We start from the raw sequence: 15,699 nt of genomic DNA on the forward strand, positions 1-15,699 counted from the left end.
TGATATGGACTAGAGCCTGTAAAACATTAGCGGAGCAAGCAAGTAAAGCATTATGACCTATAAAATCACTGATCAGACGTTTTCAATTTACAGTAAGAGCTGCTTTCTTTTTATTTGATAAAAGATTACTTTAGTCCTTATTGAAATTTGGGTTGGGAAGAAATGAGTTATACTGAAATTATTCATACGAAAGTTTGTAAATTTGTTTACCATATTAGTTATAAATTGTTGAATGCTGTATATATGCATATAACCTCAACGTGTATGTTGGGATCTTCAGTGTTTTGCTGTGACTGACACTGAGTGTACATGCGGAGCCTATTTTCTTCATTTAACAGCCCTAAAAATAAATATTGTAGAAGTAATATAAATATCGAATTTATATTTGATTTTCAGAGACTGAACATTTTTCTTAAAATATATTCAATATTAAGTATGCTGTTTTGTCAATTAATTCCATTTTACACTTCAGTGTGAATGAAAGTCTGTGTAGATTTTAACTTCAACCCTAGAGATGATCACAAAACTCAGTTGCTTGAAAGGCGTATAGCGAGATACCCGTATATCAGTATTACCGTGCAGGCCTACTCAAAACGTCTCCGCTGATGCGTGACAAGCGACGAGGCTCGTGACACATTGATTTGACTGAATCTGGCTTGCACTGGACACACCGGAGCAACATGGCTGGACTGTTGTTTGCGCTGTTGACAGTGACCCTAGCAGCAGGTGCCCGCTACGACCCTACGTGGGAGTCACTGGACCAGAGGCCCCTCCCGGCCTGGTATGACGAGGCCAAGTTTGGCATCTTTCTGCACTGGGGTGTGTTCTCCGTGCCGAGCTTCACGGGGGCGTGGATTCAGGAGTTTTGGCGAGAGAATAGATCGGACGTTGTTGAGTTTATGAAGGACAACTACAGACCAGGTTTTACCTATGCCGATTTTGCAACTCAATTCACAGCCGAATTCTACAACCCAGACGAATGGGCGGAGATATTCAACGCCTCGGGAGCAAGGTGAGATCAATAGCACAAGAAGTAAAATCAACCCAACATTGTTGCAGTAACCACAGCGACCGCTGTCTAAACACGGATTCAGATAACAATGACAAGTCTGAAACGGCTGGGAACAAATCATTAAAACGGCCAGCATTTGCGAGAAATACTCCAGATTTTCCTTGCTTTAGTTGATACTAACAGACCGCTCTCTTTGTCATTTTTCCTATCTGATATTGATAACAGTGTCCCGACTGAGTCAGACTGGTGGAATAATGGCAGGTACTGTCAATGTTTCTTTGTTGGTCTTCTCTTCCATTTACGGGATCCTAGTCAGCTTACTATGACTGAGTCAGGTTATAGTCGCTCTCACCGTTCCCGAACTGCATTATGCACCCAGTCCTGCAAGCTGAAGTCCTAAATGGAACAAGTCTAGATTTCCTCATGTTCCCGATTCTCCCGTATCCTTGGGACTGCTTTTCATTTTAAAAGGACTTATTTGTTTGTATATTTAAAGGCCATACATAAGTCTAGGATGGGGTCTGAGAGTTTGAATACAAGTTGAATACAATATAACAAGAATGAAGGCAAACAATAATTCCGCCATCGATTAGCTGACATCATGTGACTGATATTCCGCCATCGATAAGTTGACATCATGTGACTGATATTCCGCCATCGATTAGTTGACATCATGTGACTGATATTCCGCCATCGATTAGTTGACATCATGTGACTGATATTCCGCCATCGATTAGTTGACATCATGTGACTGATATTTACATAAGAGAACAGCTGGTGAAAGGTAATAGTTACTTCAAGGTCGTGTAAAGAAGCCGTTATGGCGGAATAGCGGTGATAAATAACCTTGTACAATATATTACACCATTAAATCACGAAAACGAGTACATTCTCTGGTTCAAAATCTCGAGGAAGCTGCACAGCATATTGAAGCTGCTGTAGTGTACATTCCCCACGAAGGGTTGGGATATACTTCAGATGGTATGTTTATTAGGTTGAACAATCCCTTTTACAGGCCGTGACACGCACAAATAATGCCATGTTACTCAGTGATTTTAATGTGAGGACTTCAACTGTGGATGATTATATTACTTTCGATAATTTTGTCTCAAAGGAATTTAGCCTTGACTATGATGTAATCAGAAAGGATCTTGATCCAGACATAACACTGCTAAACGCTGGCGTACCAAAACGCAGGCCAGTTATGGACATACGTTAAAATAACAATTATGGTAAACAGCTGACCGATCTGTGTAGACGTTTTAAATATATAGTGATGAGAATACCAAGCGTACAGTAGTACATATGTATTACTAACAAGTAGTTTCTGAAATGATGACACGACACGGATCTTCTAATACATGTTTCAATATGTTATTACTCGCCAGTGGAAGATACTGCAATGTTATATGTGTACGGCAATAGTACACTAGTGTAATACATGACGTCATAACCGCTTCACAATTGTGACGGTTACCATCCACGTTATGACAGTGTTAAACCGATAATTTGATGCACAAAATTAATCAGTAAAAAGAATCTAGGGGGGCAACTGCCCTTGGGCTCCCTACGGCTCTGTTGTAAATTGGTGTAATATATGTACATACGTTTCAGATATGTTGTGCTGACATCGAAACACCATGAAGGATTCTGCAACTGGCCAACCAAACACTCTTTCAACTGGAATGCCATGGACGTTGGCCCTCACAGGGACTTAGTGGGTATGTACAGAGTTGTGTCCCTAGGGTACACATCATCCGTTGATCTTGGGTTTGAATTCTTAGAATCGCTTGGATTACATTTCTTTGTTTGATAGCAATGAATGCTGATAGTAGTGAACGAAGAATGTTGATATTTGTTATAGAATTAATGATGTCATTTAATGCTACAGAAATCTTTTATGCCTTATTTTCAAACGTTTAAGAAGTAGATTAAATTTCACTGATACTTCTAGCTATACAGTACCACCTTGTCAATCTTTACCGTTTTCTGTGAATCATCTATTCCAGGTGACTTGGCCAACTCAATACGGAAGAAGACGACAATCAAGTTTGGTCTTTACCACTCACTGTTTGAGTTTGTCAATCCGATCTTTCTTCAAGATCAGAGGAATGGTTTCAAAACACAAGACTTCGTTAAGGTGTTTTTATCTTTATCCCTGCTTATTTTTACAAATTGAAACAAATCCTAAAGGCATTTTCTTTTCAAAAACGTTTTAGTACATCTAAAGGTCAGTTTCAAATACTTTAAGATGTATTTTCATTTTTTTAAAAATCCTTTTATGATATATTTTGTTCGATTGTTATGTGAATTGTTCTTATATATATATTGCTATGCTGAAGGTTTTGTTAGCTTAGCTTAAATACGATAAGCTTCTCCATGCAGACAATTGTGGGAAACTAGCTATATGCTTGACATAATACTGTGTATTCACCTTCTGAGATGTTTTCGGGTCAATTACGAATCCCAGAAACTCTCAATACAGTGGATCACTTTCTGATTGGTTGCTATCGTAACGAGGCAAGTTGGTCGTCATAATATCAACCACTGTTCTGGTTGATAAATTTGAATATATAAAGGCGGCTATTAATCTGTAATATTCTCACTTGTTTCGATAGAAGAAATTCGTCCCATGATACAGGAGTCTGTAAGAATAGTGAGATGAGGGATATCGGATACATATTGATTAGTTTAAACAGGCGTATTCACTGCTTAAAAACACTCTCCTTTTACCCTAAGAACATAAAAAAATAATGTTGCCTATTACGAACAAACTAAATGCTATATATTACAAACAAAATATTCACTATTATTTTCAGTACAAGACAATGCCCGAGTTATACGAGCTGGTCAACATGTACAAGCCTGAAGTTATTTGGTCTGATGGGGACTGGATGGCAGATTCTACCTACTGGAATTCTACTGAGTTCATAGCCTGGCTGTATAATGACAGGTAGGTCTCCACCTTTCACTCACAAACTAGGTGAAGACTAGATATTGCAATTCAGACTAACAGAATATGATATGAGTATTGTATGACAAAAAAAGTGAAAACAGGTAAACAAGTTGTCGTCAGTTTTACGTGTGAATATATCCAGTCAACAGCATAACCCTTTGCCATAGCGCCATTCCTGGCGTATTGTTTCAAGACCATTGGTGACATTCTGCCCCGTCCAACGTCATGACCTACTGTGAAAGCAAACATTTGGTCCATGCATTGCACCTAAAAAAACATTCGACCCACTACATATTTCAGCATTGCATTTTAGAAAAGATTCTGTCCTGTTTACAGTTCTGCATTGCATTTTAGAAAGGATTATGTCCTGTTTACAGGTCTGCATTGTATTTTAGAAAGGACTCTTTCCCTTTCACAGTTCTGCATTGCATTTTAGAAAGGACTCTGACCCGTTTATAGTTCTGCATTGCATTTTAGAAAGGACTCTGTCCCTTTCACAGTTCTGCCTAGCATTTTAGAAAGGATTATGTCTTTTCACAGTTCTGCATTGTATTTTAGAAAGGATTCTGTCCCTTTTACAGTTCTGCCTAGCATTTTAGAAAGGATTATGTCCTTTTACAGTTCTGCATTGCATTTTAGAAAGGATTATGTCCTGTTTACAGGTCTGCATTGTATTTTAGAAAGGACTCTGTCCCTTTTACAGTTCTGCCTAGCTGTTTAGAAAGGATTATGTCCTTTCACAGGTCTGCATTGCATTTTAGAAAGGACTCTGACCCGTTTACAGTTCTGCACTGCATTTTAGAAACGATTATCTCCCTTTTACAGTTCTGCCTAGCATTTTAGAAAGGATTCTCTCCCATTTACATTTCTTCAGTGCATTTTAGAAAGGATTCTGTTAGTTTTACAGTTCAAAACTGCATACATAGAAAGCATATAACATATGACTATTTAAAGAGAATCCCAGAGATATGGGAGATCAGGATCTGAGGAGCTCCGGAGAGTGTAGGACAGATTATCTAAGGCAGAATTCTTAAATGCATATCTTCCAGGAGTCTTCTTTCCCTGTTATGAGGTTAGTGCTTGTGTAATTATCAGGTGATTTACCCTTTCCACAATGCTGGTATGTCAGTTAGCGACCGCTTCGTAGTTTGAGTATTCCTAACAGACACTTGCACTCGTTGCAGCCCTGTAAAGGACACCGTGGTGACGAACGATCGCTGGGGTAAAGACGCCACGTGCAAACATGGCGGGTTCTTCACCTGCCACGACAGGTTCAACCCAGGTACGTGTATAACTCCGGTTTGGAACTGAATTACAACTAATAGAAAGCTGAATAGAAACAGTTTGGGAGTTTTCCAAGCGATTTTTGTCCGTTTGTACAATGATAGCACCTCTTTCACAGGGGTGGCACAGAAGCATAAGTTTGAGGACGCTACCACAATCCACAAGACGTACTGGGGATTCATCAGGAACGCCAAGCTGAGTGACTTCCACACCACTGAGGACCTCATTACTGAGCTCGTTACAAGTGTCAGGTAATTATACCAGGGTGCTGAGTGAGTGGGTGAGTTGGTGGGTGAGTTGGTGGGTGGGTGGGTAAGTGTTTGAGTGTGTATATCGATGTTCGTCATGCTAATCACTTGATTCTTTGGTCTAGATTCGCCGTCATATAGCTTGTATAGTAGTGAGTGTGGCGTTAAAAAACAAACAAGATACAAGCGTATATATGTCGGTTTCATTGTTGCATAATGGGGTCCTTTAGCTGTATGCATATGGGAAGGAGCAGGCATATTTTAATACTCTTAAAACCAATTATTTGTCTGGATAATCTATTGCCTTGTTACAAGGCACAGCAAAGAGTGTGAGCCCACTGATAGAAGTACTGGTTGGCCTTGGTGACAAGGTAAGGGGTGGTAGAATCGCGTGCTGGTCTAGTGGTAACAGATTGACACCCCTGGTTCGAGTCTCAACACTGATATGTACATTTCATTAAGCTCCATACATTGACCTTGCGATACTCGGAATACCACTGGATAAACTTATCTTCATCTACTCAATCCGCAGAGAGAAAAGGCGGAAGCATTGACTAAAGCTTAAACGTAGACTCTTCAAACAACTTGGAAATCGTGTCTTCTCATTCCTTTCCACGAAATAAAAGGATGTATACAGTACATAATGTTACATATTGTGGAACCTACCAAAATAATTTCGTTCTATGACAGCTGTGGTGGCAATCTCCTGCTGAATGCTGGTCCCACCCCAGACGGCATGATCGGCCCGATCTTTGAGGAGAGGCTCAGACAGATAGGACAATGGCTGAAGATTAATGGGGACTCCATCTATGAGACTCGACCGTGGACTCACCAGAACGACACAGCGACATCTGGTGTCTGGTACGTATGCTACATACAAGTGGTTCAGTGAGTGTGTTTGTGAAACGGTTGTCATTTTAACTGGTGTCTGTGAAGTACTGAAGAGTAATGTTTCTCGCCTTCTGTACTTCGGTAGGTACACTTCCAAGAAGTCTGCCACCGGCATTTCCGTGTACGCCATAGCGCTCAACTGGCCAAAGGGAGGTAAGCTGGAGTTGGCTGTCCCACAAGCCGGTCCCGCCACCACAGTGACGTTGCTAGGACACACAGGACACTTTGATTTCCAAGCTGGCACCACACCAGGAATGACAATCACAGTTCCAGCAATTCCAGCTGATCAGATGCCTTGTCAATGGGCCTGGGTCTTTAGACTTGATAATCTTAGAAATCAATAGGACTAATACAGTACAGCTTTGTACACTTGAAACAGCGTTCTTCTCTGTCGAAATCATTTTTTGTCGTTCTATATTTGCCCAATGCTTTCACGTGTCTCACCACCAACATTATAGATGATTCTATGAAAAAGTGTATGAGCGAGTGACTTTAGTTTTACGCCGCTTTTAGCAACATTCCAGGAATATCACGCAATGAAGCCATGTGGGGAATCGAACTGGCGTGACGAGCGAAGGTTGTATGAAGACGGATTCAGGTGTCTCCCGTGGGGATATTGCAGGAATATTTCTAAAATTAAAACAATACTCACATTTCGTGCTGCCCTTCCATTGGATGGGCCACTCGACCAATTAATTGTCATCATTTTGACATATCTTGACATATCTGAATAATATGTAATAGTTACAAAGCTACATATTAAAACTTCTTGTATCCTTCGCTGATTTGATAAACTCTTACCCGTCCTGTTTGCCTGTTGTCAATGGTTTTGTACTCCTGTTTTTAGAATTAAACTGATCTTAAAACATTGCTGTCTTATGGTATGATCTCATATTGGTTATTTATTGCTTTTAAACACGCAGCACATGCTGAAACGAAGAAAACACATCCGTTAGATCCAGGTTTGAACTGGTCTTCAGCAACCCATGCTTGTCGTAAGAGGCGACTGACTTGATCGATAGTCAGACTCGCTGACTTGGCTGATACCTCATCGTGTCCTAGTTGCGTGGAGCAATGCTCATGCTGTTGATCACTGGAATGTCTGGTTCAGACTCGTCGCCATATAGCTGGAATACTGTAAGTGCGGTATAAACCTAAACACGTACGCCGTTCCAAGCCACATGACACATCTTGCACAATGTTCAAATAACTATACGTTTGTTTGTAAGTAAAGCATCTATAGATAGTGGTCATGAGCGTCTCTTTGCATCTCAGTCCCGTTCGTCTCTTGTACTTTTATCCTCACCTAGAAGCTCTGTCACCCTCAGCTGTCAGATCCGGATACAGTAATACAGTAATACTATACAGTGATCAGCGCTGTCTAAACCGGCGCATGGCGAGGCGTCGGATGGATGGTAATGTCACCAGTTAATCAAGTGTTGAAACTCCATGGTTGCCGAAAGGGAAATTTTAAAATTAATTCAGTATGGGTGTACTGGTACATGTAACTAGTGAAATGTGTCACTCGAGATGGATGCTAAATACGTTCCTCTTTGTCTTCTATTGGGTCCAGTAATTGAGAGAAGCATGTGACACATCCATGTATATGAGAGTGAAAAACTGGACCACTTCAGTCGTAGGTAACCGTGTCAGCACTGCAATCCGGTACTCTGACTAAACCGGAAAATTCCTTTAATCCCGACGAATGCTGGTTTAAGCAGCGTCCATTGTACTCTCTTCGCATAAGAAGCTTTGGTTTCATTTCATTGTGTCATAAAGTCGGTGATACAGTCTCGTTTGGACAACATACTCTTTTCATCTTTCGGTTGACATGGTGAGGAGACAATTCATACGAACATAAACTGCATATGTTTTTATGAGAAATCATGTCTCATTCAGTTTTACACAGTCTATGACTGGCCAACTATGTGACCTCGTTTGGATCTCACTGAACGAGCAGTTCGGTTTCTATAACGGTTTGTTTACACAGGTGACTATCTCGTCCCGCTATATGTGTGACCTATTTCATCTCTCCGTTGCATTCCACTGAATCCATGCCTTGGAATTAAAGATGTATGAAGTGGATCTATGTAGAGGCGTTCACATTTATTGTGCGCTGAAATATAGTAGTCCGTACGTTGGTATCTCTTTTATCTAGTGAGCCGTGACGGTCCGTGGTAGAATAGGCCTTCAGCAACCCATGCTTGCCACAAAAGGCGACTATGCTTGTCGTAAGAGGCGACTAACGGATCGGGTGGTCAGGCTCGCTGACTTGGTTGACACATGTCATCGGTTCCCAATTTCGCAGATTGAGGCTCATGTTGTTGATCACTGGACTGTCTGGTCCAGACTTGATTATTTACACACCGCCGCCATATAGCTGGAATAATGCTGAGTGCGGCGTAAAACTAAACCCACTCACTCTTTTAACAAGTACTGCCTCCAACAATTTGCGAGGAAGGTTTCCTGTTTACATACACACAATCACGTTCAGTCTATGGCAATCACAATACTACCCAGACTTTATCGTTATTCCGCTTTACAAACAAGCCTGGTCTCCTTGTTTGATTATGGTGATTTAACAACTAGTTACGGGTACTTACTAATCATAGTCAGAAGCCAGCTCTCGCTATCTTTAGACTGGCGAATTTTGTCAGTGGTATAGATACCTTGGCGTATTATACCACAGCTTGTAATAGGCATAAGTTTCTATACTTAGGTCGGCACCTTCGATAATTAGGTCAACCTGGCGTGGTTTTCTATTCATCAAGTATCATCCTGATGTCTAAGACAAAACTGATTCATATCAAAATATGGAATTAATCTTTAATACAGTCACCCAAATCCACTTTTACAGAACTTAAATGTAATTGAAGATGTTTCACGTTTTACCTGCATGTCTTGCTACACTGATTTAAGGACAAGATATCTGCCACACTATTACCATTCATATCCTACCACTTTTAAATTTAATTCATTAATGAACTCCAAAAATGCAACTTATATATTCGAAACTTGCATGTGTATCCGCCATGCTTTTGTGAATAGAAAACAACGTTTGTAAACATGGTGATTGTGTGCCATGATTGTTGTCAGACTTTGTACTGTAGGCCTGTAGCCTCTTCAGTATTGGAATAACGAGACAGAGATAGTTTGTTACAATATGCAGGACAAAGGTCAATTCAAGGAGAAGTTTACAAGTCACGGTAACCTTAGAAAGAATGCCAGCAAGTTGAAAATCGAAGCAAGAAATTGAAAAAATAAGAAACTTGTAACTGAAGGTTCTTGAGTAAGGCAAACGCTTTGCTTTTTCAAAATATATGAAATCTATAAATAGCAAAACAATATCTGCAAATGCCACTTTACATCTGTGATTGATAAGCAGTATCAGTCTGTGCACAACCCATCACAGACATTACCAGTGGTCTAATTACAGACTGCTTAAACCCGACCGACGTATTTGTTTCTGGGCAGCATTATCACGACTGAAGTCCGATCGGACAAAGACGGAAATGGTAAACACACAACACAGAGTATGTCCAAGCTCTCAGTACAGCCCTAATGCACCTCAGTTTCGGTGGGATACACACAACACAATATCCCTTGGTAAGGTCCGTCCGTGTCTGTTGTGGCGATGGTTCGTAACACCGCGAAAGTTTTGTGTATCCCATAACATTGTGTTATCCGGGGTAATAATATGCTTGCTTTGACTGTTAGCGCTATGAGCATACACGTCATGAGTGGAACTTGGCGCAATATAAATGAACATATTATAATATAATAAAACATGAAATAGATACAAATAAGAAACTTGTAATTGACGGTTACTTAGACAAACGTTTTGTTTTTTCCAAGATACGACAAATTTGAAAAAAAATAAACTTCCAACAAAACATCTGACACTTTACAATAGTACGCAGTCCGTGAAACCTGGAAACATTTTTCATGGCTAATGAAGATTTCACCAAGATCAGCGATTACCGGAAGTGGTATTACAGACTAGTTAAACGTCGACCTCAATGCTTCTTTCTGTACGGCCTTTTTGCACCTCAGCTCCGGTGGGACAGAAACGGAAATAGCAAACAAACAGCACACGATCCCTTGGTCAAGTCTGTCCCTGCTGTGGTCATTCCACCTGGAAGCAGGTCATTCTGGCAGCGATGTGTGTGTTGGGGCTGGGGTTGGTGGTGATGACAACGAAGCTGAACCTGTCAATGGCGTAGTAGGCGGAGTTGTGGTACTCCTTCTCGTCCTCGTCCTTGACCAGGGTCAGGTATCTGGAAACATCTCAGTATGGTAACAAGACTCGCAATGGACAGTTTGGGTTTACTGGTAGGTTTCACATACAATCAACTTTTTTGCATGTTAACGAACTCGCCTATACGAACTTACGTCCAGGTTACATGCCGTATATTTTAGTCAAACGCGCTTATTACGAACTATGGATATCACGAAGCGAAATTATTGCTACGTATCTGGCCGTACTAATGAGTGAAAGAGTTGGGTTCAAGGAAACTTGAAACAGCATTCCGGCTATATCATGAAATGCCAGCATAACTGAAATACCAGAAGCCGTTTCATGGAAACTAAGCCAGACTCCCATGACTCCTCAACACCAACTTTTCACTCTCTGAGTCTAACTGCTTACCCTTTGCTGAATAGCACAAATAAGAACACCTTTTAAAATGGTGAGAGATCTTAAGTTGAGTTCATAAGCAGAAAATATGTTAATGCATGATCATTTTGCAAAATTTAAAGCTGCATACCAAAGTTTTTTTGGTTTGAGTTTAACACAAGTCTCTTTTTCACACTAAATAGAATCCTGTGATCGTAATCTAACCTGTTTGGAACAGTATATAATTACACTTGTAATTAATGTCCCTAATCTTACCTTACATTAAGATTCCCGTATCTGACTTACATTAAGATACGCGTATCTCACCTTACATGAAGATATCCGTGTCTCACTTTACTTTAAACACTCGCATCTCATCTTACATTACGATAAGAGTATCTCACATTACTTTAGGATACCCGTATCTTCCTTTACATGACGAGACACCTCACCTACATTAAGATACCCGTGTCAGATTGGTAACCAGCAATAATTTCCCTGTGCCCAACTCACAGACACGACACAAAGAGCACTGCAAATCTCGATTCAATGTGGGGTGATAAATTGTTTAATATCTCTACCTTTCATCCTCCAAGATGGTCTTGTCCAGAAGGGAATCAAGCAAGTTCTTCTCGACGTCATTCACAATTTCGACCTTTCTGATGTCATGTGACTCCATGTCCAACACGAATGGTTTACCGTACCTGTACAGAGACAAGGAAGCGGTTACCGAAGTCAATGGTTCAAAAACGCTTGAAATGTGTCATCGAAGACCCAGCTGTAATATCACTGTCAGTAGTCACACAGTCATATTCCAGCTGTATGACGGTTGCCTATTACAATTCGTGTGGGGGCGAGACAAATCCGTGGTTGACATTATGAGCACGACGTCGGGTAACGATGGCGCACATCGATCAGCTGTCAGAGCCAAGCCGCGCAGTTCCTGCATGAGAAGCATTGGCAGATGCAGTCCCAGTCTACCCACAGCGAGGAATATGTACGGTAAAGCATCATCCTCCTTCACAATGAACCCTGGTTTTTCCAAGCTAAATACGAATTGCCTTAATCCAACAAGATCTGTGAAGATCCAGGTTAGAAATGTCTTCAGTAGCCAATGCTTGCCGTAAAAGGCGACTATGCTTGCCGTAAAAGGCGACTATGCTTGCCGTAAAAGGCGACTAAAGGGATTGGGCGGTCAGGCTCGCTGACTTGGTTGATACATGCCATCGTATCCCAACAGTGTAGAGCAATTCTGACGTTGATCACCTGATTATCTGGTCTAGATTCGATTATTTACAGACAACCGCCATGTAGATTGAATACTGCTGTGTGCGGCGTTAAACAACAAACCAACCAACCTAATGCCCCGCTGATTTCTAAATGGGATACATGCTACTCATCAGAAGTTACGAACCGCTCATTTTCTTTTGAAAGCATATCAACTATCATGGATGGAAGGTATTGCCAGACACAGTCTTAGAGTTGTAGTGTCCTTTAATCATTTTGAGGGGCATATGCCAATACACTGACAATGGCGTGTCTTTCTTATCTTTCATGAAACAGTTTCTTAGCAGTAAGAAGACGTGTTCGATCATAGGGCGCGTCTCGCTTAGAAACAGCGTTAGAAAGACATGTGGATGTATAGACTCAACCATATTACTACATACACAACTGTATATAAAAGGATAGTAATAGGGTATGGTCTATTCTTAGATGTCTTTCTAACGCTGTTTCTAAGCGAGACACGCCCCTATGCTTTCTATAAACGGCGGATTACATGTATTATGACTTCTTTATCAACCAGTCTCGGAGTTCATGCTGAAATACACGGAACACACAAGCTCTGGGTACATGGGCTCGCACACAGGGTGCATGCATATCATATATTATATGGTGTCAGCTTTTCTGATGAGGTAATTTGCAAGTACGCGTTGACTTCTTTTGGCTGAACTGTTTGAGGGGCATTCTAGAAAATGTAAGCAACAAGAATGACAAGTCTTCATGTCTTCATGGATGACCAACTTCTTTATTGTACAGTAAGACCGTTTCCGTATGGGTACTTATCCGTTTTCAAGCATGGGGAAATCAATATAAGTATCTACACAGAAACGGCGCTATTGTACAATAAAGAAGTTGATCACCCATAAAGACTTGTCAATCCTATTTATTGGGCATCAAGACTCGGCCGGGGACATTTGTTCTCTCTTGGGGTTGGAAACGTTGTTATTGAGCATTCGGTTCCAAATGAAATTTAGAGACTAAAAGTATCAATTCTGCAAACCATTCATCTAACTCAGTACGTTTATCTTCTAAATGACTAGACTACCAGTTAAAAAGTAAGATGTTTGACGCTGGCTTAAACAGTGTTTAGTTCTCCAGCTGCAGGTACATGTGTCCATATGCCTCACCTCAGTGCACCCAAGAGAGCTCTCCTGATTTTGTTGGCATGCAGGTCACCAGGAATCTCTGCCTGCAAGACGTTAGCATCGCGGTATTTGAAGAAGGTTCCCACGTTTCCCTGAAGGTCAATGACTAGGGGCCATCTGAAATACATGACCAACATCCAGCCTTATTAATAATTATTAATGAAATACCATACTTGCGTCTGAGTTCACAAATGAATCATACAGCTTTATGAATGACAAATTCTTGTTCATTGCATTAAGCGACGTTTCAATGTTTAAGCTTGATAACGAGTCTACATCGAAACGTCTCTTAATGCAATAGGCAAGAAGTTGTCATCCATAACGTTGTATGTTTCATTTTGACTCGCCATCTTCTGGAATCGGTTCTTTGAGAGTCACTTTAGAAGTTGTAAAGATGAAGGAAAACCAAGTTCTTTGGATGGTCAACTTATCTATTGCAGTGAGTGCGAGTGCCTACGGCCTTCCTACGCCGAAACGTCGCACTCACTGCAATAAAGAATCTAAGGTTTTATCCATAGAACTTGTTTTTTCCTGCAACTTGCCTGGTAACGGTGTTAATATCTACGCCGACCGAAACCTCGCACTCATTGCGATAAAGAAGTTGACTTGATTTTTGGATGACATGAGGGTATAAACTTTGTCAATTCGGAGGTGCAAATAGAAATATTTCTTTATGTATTGTTCCCGCATATTCGCATACAATGAACAAACTTACTTTTTTGGATCCTTGCTGTTGGCTTCCTCCGCCAGTCTAGTGAGGCCTTTCATACTCATAGTCGTCACTGGTGGCATCGGTGGAGGGGCATCTGCTGCTGCCTCTGCTGCCGACAACGTAGACGCATCTTATGTAGGACACGAATGGCATTAGTTCCACCTAAATTAAGTGAGTTTAGTTTTACGCCGCACTCAGCAATATTTCAGCTATATGGCAGCCGTCTTTAAATAATCGTGTCTGGACCAGGCAATCCAGTGATCAACAACATGAGCATCGATCTGCGCAAATTGGGAACCGATGACATGTGTCAACCAAGTCAGCAAGCCTGACCACTAGGTACAAACGATGAGCGTCACGGCTATTTCTGGTAGTAAACGCTGATTAAAATTCATTTTGAGTTTCGGGTGGTACTTGAGTGAAAAAATATAGGATGGCGGTGGTGTACCTAAGCTAATAAAGAGTGGTCTAGCGATTATGTCGTATAGCCTACCCTAGCCCGAACCTTCACAGGGACAGATCGCTTAACCGGATCCTTGATAATAAACATAGATTTGTTTCAGTTTGTGAATTGGAACTAACACATTTTTGCGTGAGAAGCATCCAGCGAGATACATTACGCAAAATGAACAAATTAAAAAATATAAAAACCAAAAACAAACAAAACAACCACCACCAACTACAAAAAATATATTCAAAGCTCATACATTCCACGATGTACAGTATTATACAGCAAGCATCTGTTTTCAGGCAAATCAGAACAAGAGCATGAACAGGCTCAGTTACGAGTTGAGGAACACACACTCCTCGCCGTTTAGGGTACCCGGTAATTTACGTTTGGTTAAGGCACATGTCGGTAAATTTCTATATTTTCTGTAACCGGGGTACATATCTGTAATGTCTCTGCCGACAAAGTCTGTCTAGGTGATCTAACATACTGCAGTACTAAGCAAAATGGTAATGGGGATCTAACCTACACCGAGTCTCCACGCAGGCCAAGTGAACCCTCAAGGAAATGACTTCCATTGTACGAGGAGAATGTATACAAGCATGTCGAGACAACCACCTTGTTTTAACTGATAAATATAATCAAGGAGACATTAAACAAACCTTTTTGGCTATCAGGCTTCTTGGCCGGAGTTTTCGTAGTCGTTCCTTTAGGTTTGACAGGAGCAGACGACGTTTTGGAAGTGGTGACCTTTTTAGGCGGCATATTTAGCGTTATGGTGAGACCAACTTGTGTCGATTAGCTTCCAAGTCAAAAATCGAGTATGGGCACGGTAACCAAGGTGTGTATAAACAGTGGTGTCCGATTTCACACACTCCAGCGCACCCTGACGAGCTTAAGACAGCGCTAAGCTTTGGCCAGGAACAGGGTGTAGCGGTCTTTAATCTACCTATAATCTTTTACATTAGAGACAGACGGGTAAACATTATTCCGACAATCCAGAGTCCACTATTTAATATGGTTCTATGCATCTAGAATTATTTTTTGTGAACCCCATAACCATACTCACTCCAGACTTGAACATTTACAGGATATAGCGTATTTCCT

At 41.0% G+C, this 15,699-nt stretch overlaps 2 protein-coding genes across 4 annotated transcripts; one reads left to right on the forward strand and one right to left on the reverse strand.

Annotated features, from left to right (window-relative positions):
* The first annotated feature begins 489 nt into the window (after positions 1 to 489).
* LOC137285295 (alpha-L-fucosidase-like) lies at positions 490 to 7,259 on the forward strand. The gene is made up of 8 exons (XM_067817627.1): positions 490 to 1,012; positions 2,627 to 2,733; positions 3,022 to 3,152; positions 3,832 to 3,965; positions 5,153 to 5,250; positions 5,371 to 5,503; positions 6,191 to 6,361; positions 6,477 to 7,259. The coding sequence occupies exons 1-8, from the start codon at positions 681 to 683 to the stop codon at positions 6,733 to 6,735; spliced, it is 1,365 nt and encodes a 454-aa protein (XP_067673728.1). The 5' UTR covers positions 490 to 680; the 3' UTR covers positions 6,736 to 7,259.
* A 1,940-nt stretch (positions 7,260 to 9,199) lies between these two features.
* Positions 9,200 to 15,423, reverse strand: LOC137284380 (IQ motif and ankyrin repeat domain-containing protein 1-like). Of its 3 annotated transcripts, none has more exons than XM_067816164.1 (5): positions 15,255 to 15,421; positions 14,148 to 14,250; positions 13,415 to 13,549; positions 11,588 to 11,710; positions 9,200 to 10,668 (listed from the first exon to the last, which is right to left on the reverse strand). In XM_067816164.1, the coding sequence occupies exons 1-5, from the start codon at positions 15,355 to 15,357 to the stop codon at positions 10,518 to 10,520; spliced, it is 615 nt and encodes a 204-aa protein (XP_067672265.1). In that variant the 5' UTR covers positions 15,358 to 15,421; the 3' UTR covers positions 9,200 to 10,517. The 3 variants fall into 3 exon arrangements, with proteins under 3 accessions (XP_067672265.1, XP_067672264.1, XP_067672263.1); XM_067816163.1 differs by having other exon boundaries at positions 9,201 to 10,668; positions 14,148 to 14,253; positions 15,255 to 15,423; XM_067816162.1 differs by having other exon boundaries at positions 9,205 to 10,668; positions 14,148 to 14,274; positions 15,255 to 15,403.
* Between the last annotated feature and the right edge of the window lie 276 nt (positions 15,424 to 15,699).

The sequence above is a fragment of the Haliotis asinina genome, chromosome 5 (assembly GCF_037392515.1).
Source record: "Haliotis asinina isolate JCU_RB_2024 chromosome 5, JCU_Hal_asi_v2, whole genome shotgun sequence".
Lineage (NCBI taxonomy): Eukaryota > Metazoa > Mollusca > Gastropoda > Lepetellida > Haliotidae > Haliotis > Haliotis asinina.

Bases quoted from the DNA above. Each gene is read 5' to 3' on its own strand.
- LOC137285295 (XM_067817627.1), top strand. From the start codon at position 681: ATGGCTGGACTGTTGTTTGCGCTGTTGACAGTGACCCTAGCAGCAGGT. The intron at 1,013-2,626 runs GTGAGATCAATA...CATACGTTTCAG, and splicing joins TTCAACGCCTCGGGAGCAAG to ATATGTTGTGCTGACATCGA. The intron at 6,362-6,476 runs GTACGTATGCTA...GTACTTCGGTAG, and splicing joins ACAGCGACATCTGGTGTCTG to GTACACTTCCAAGAAGTCTG.
- LOC137284380 (XM_067816162.1), bottom strand. From the start codon at position 15,357: ATGCCGCCTAAAAAGGTCACCACTTCCAAAACGTCGTCTGCTCCTGTC. The intron at 13,550-14,147 runs GTAAGTTTGTTC...CATGTATTTCAG, and splicing joins AACAGCAAGGATCCAAAAAA to ATGGCCCCTAGTCATTGACC. The intron at 11,711-13,414 runs GTGAGGCATATG...GTCTCTGTACAG, and splicing joins GCTCTCTTGGGTGCACTGAG to GTACGGTAAACCATTCGTGT.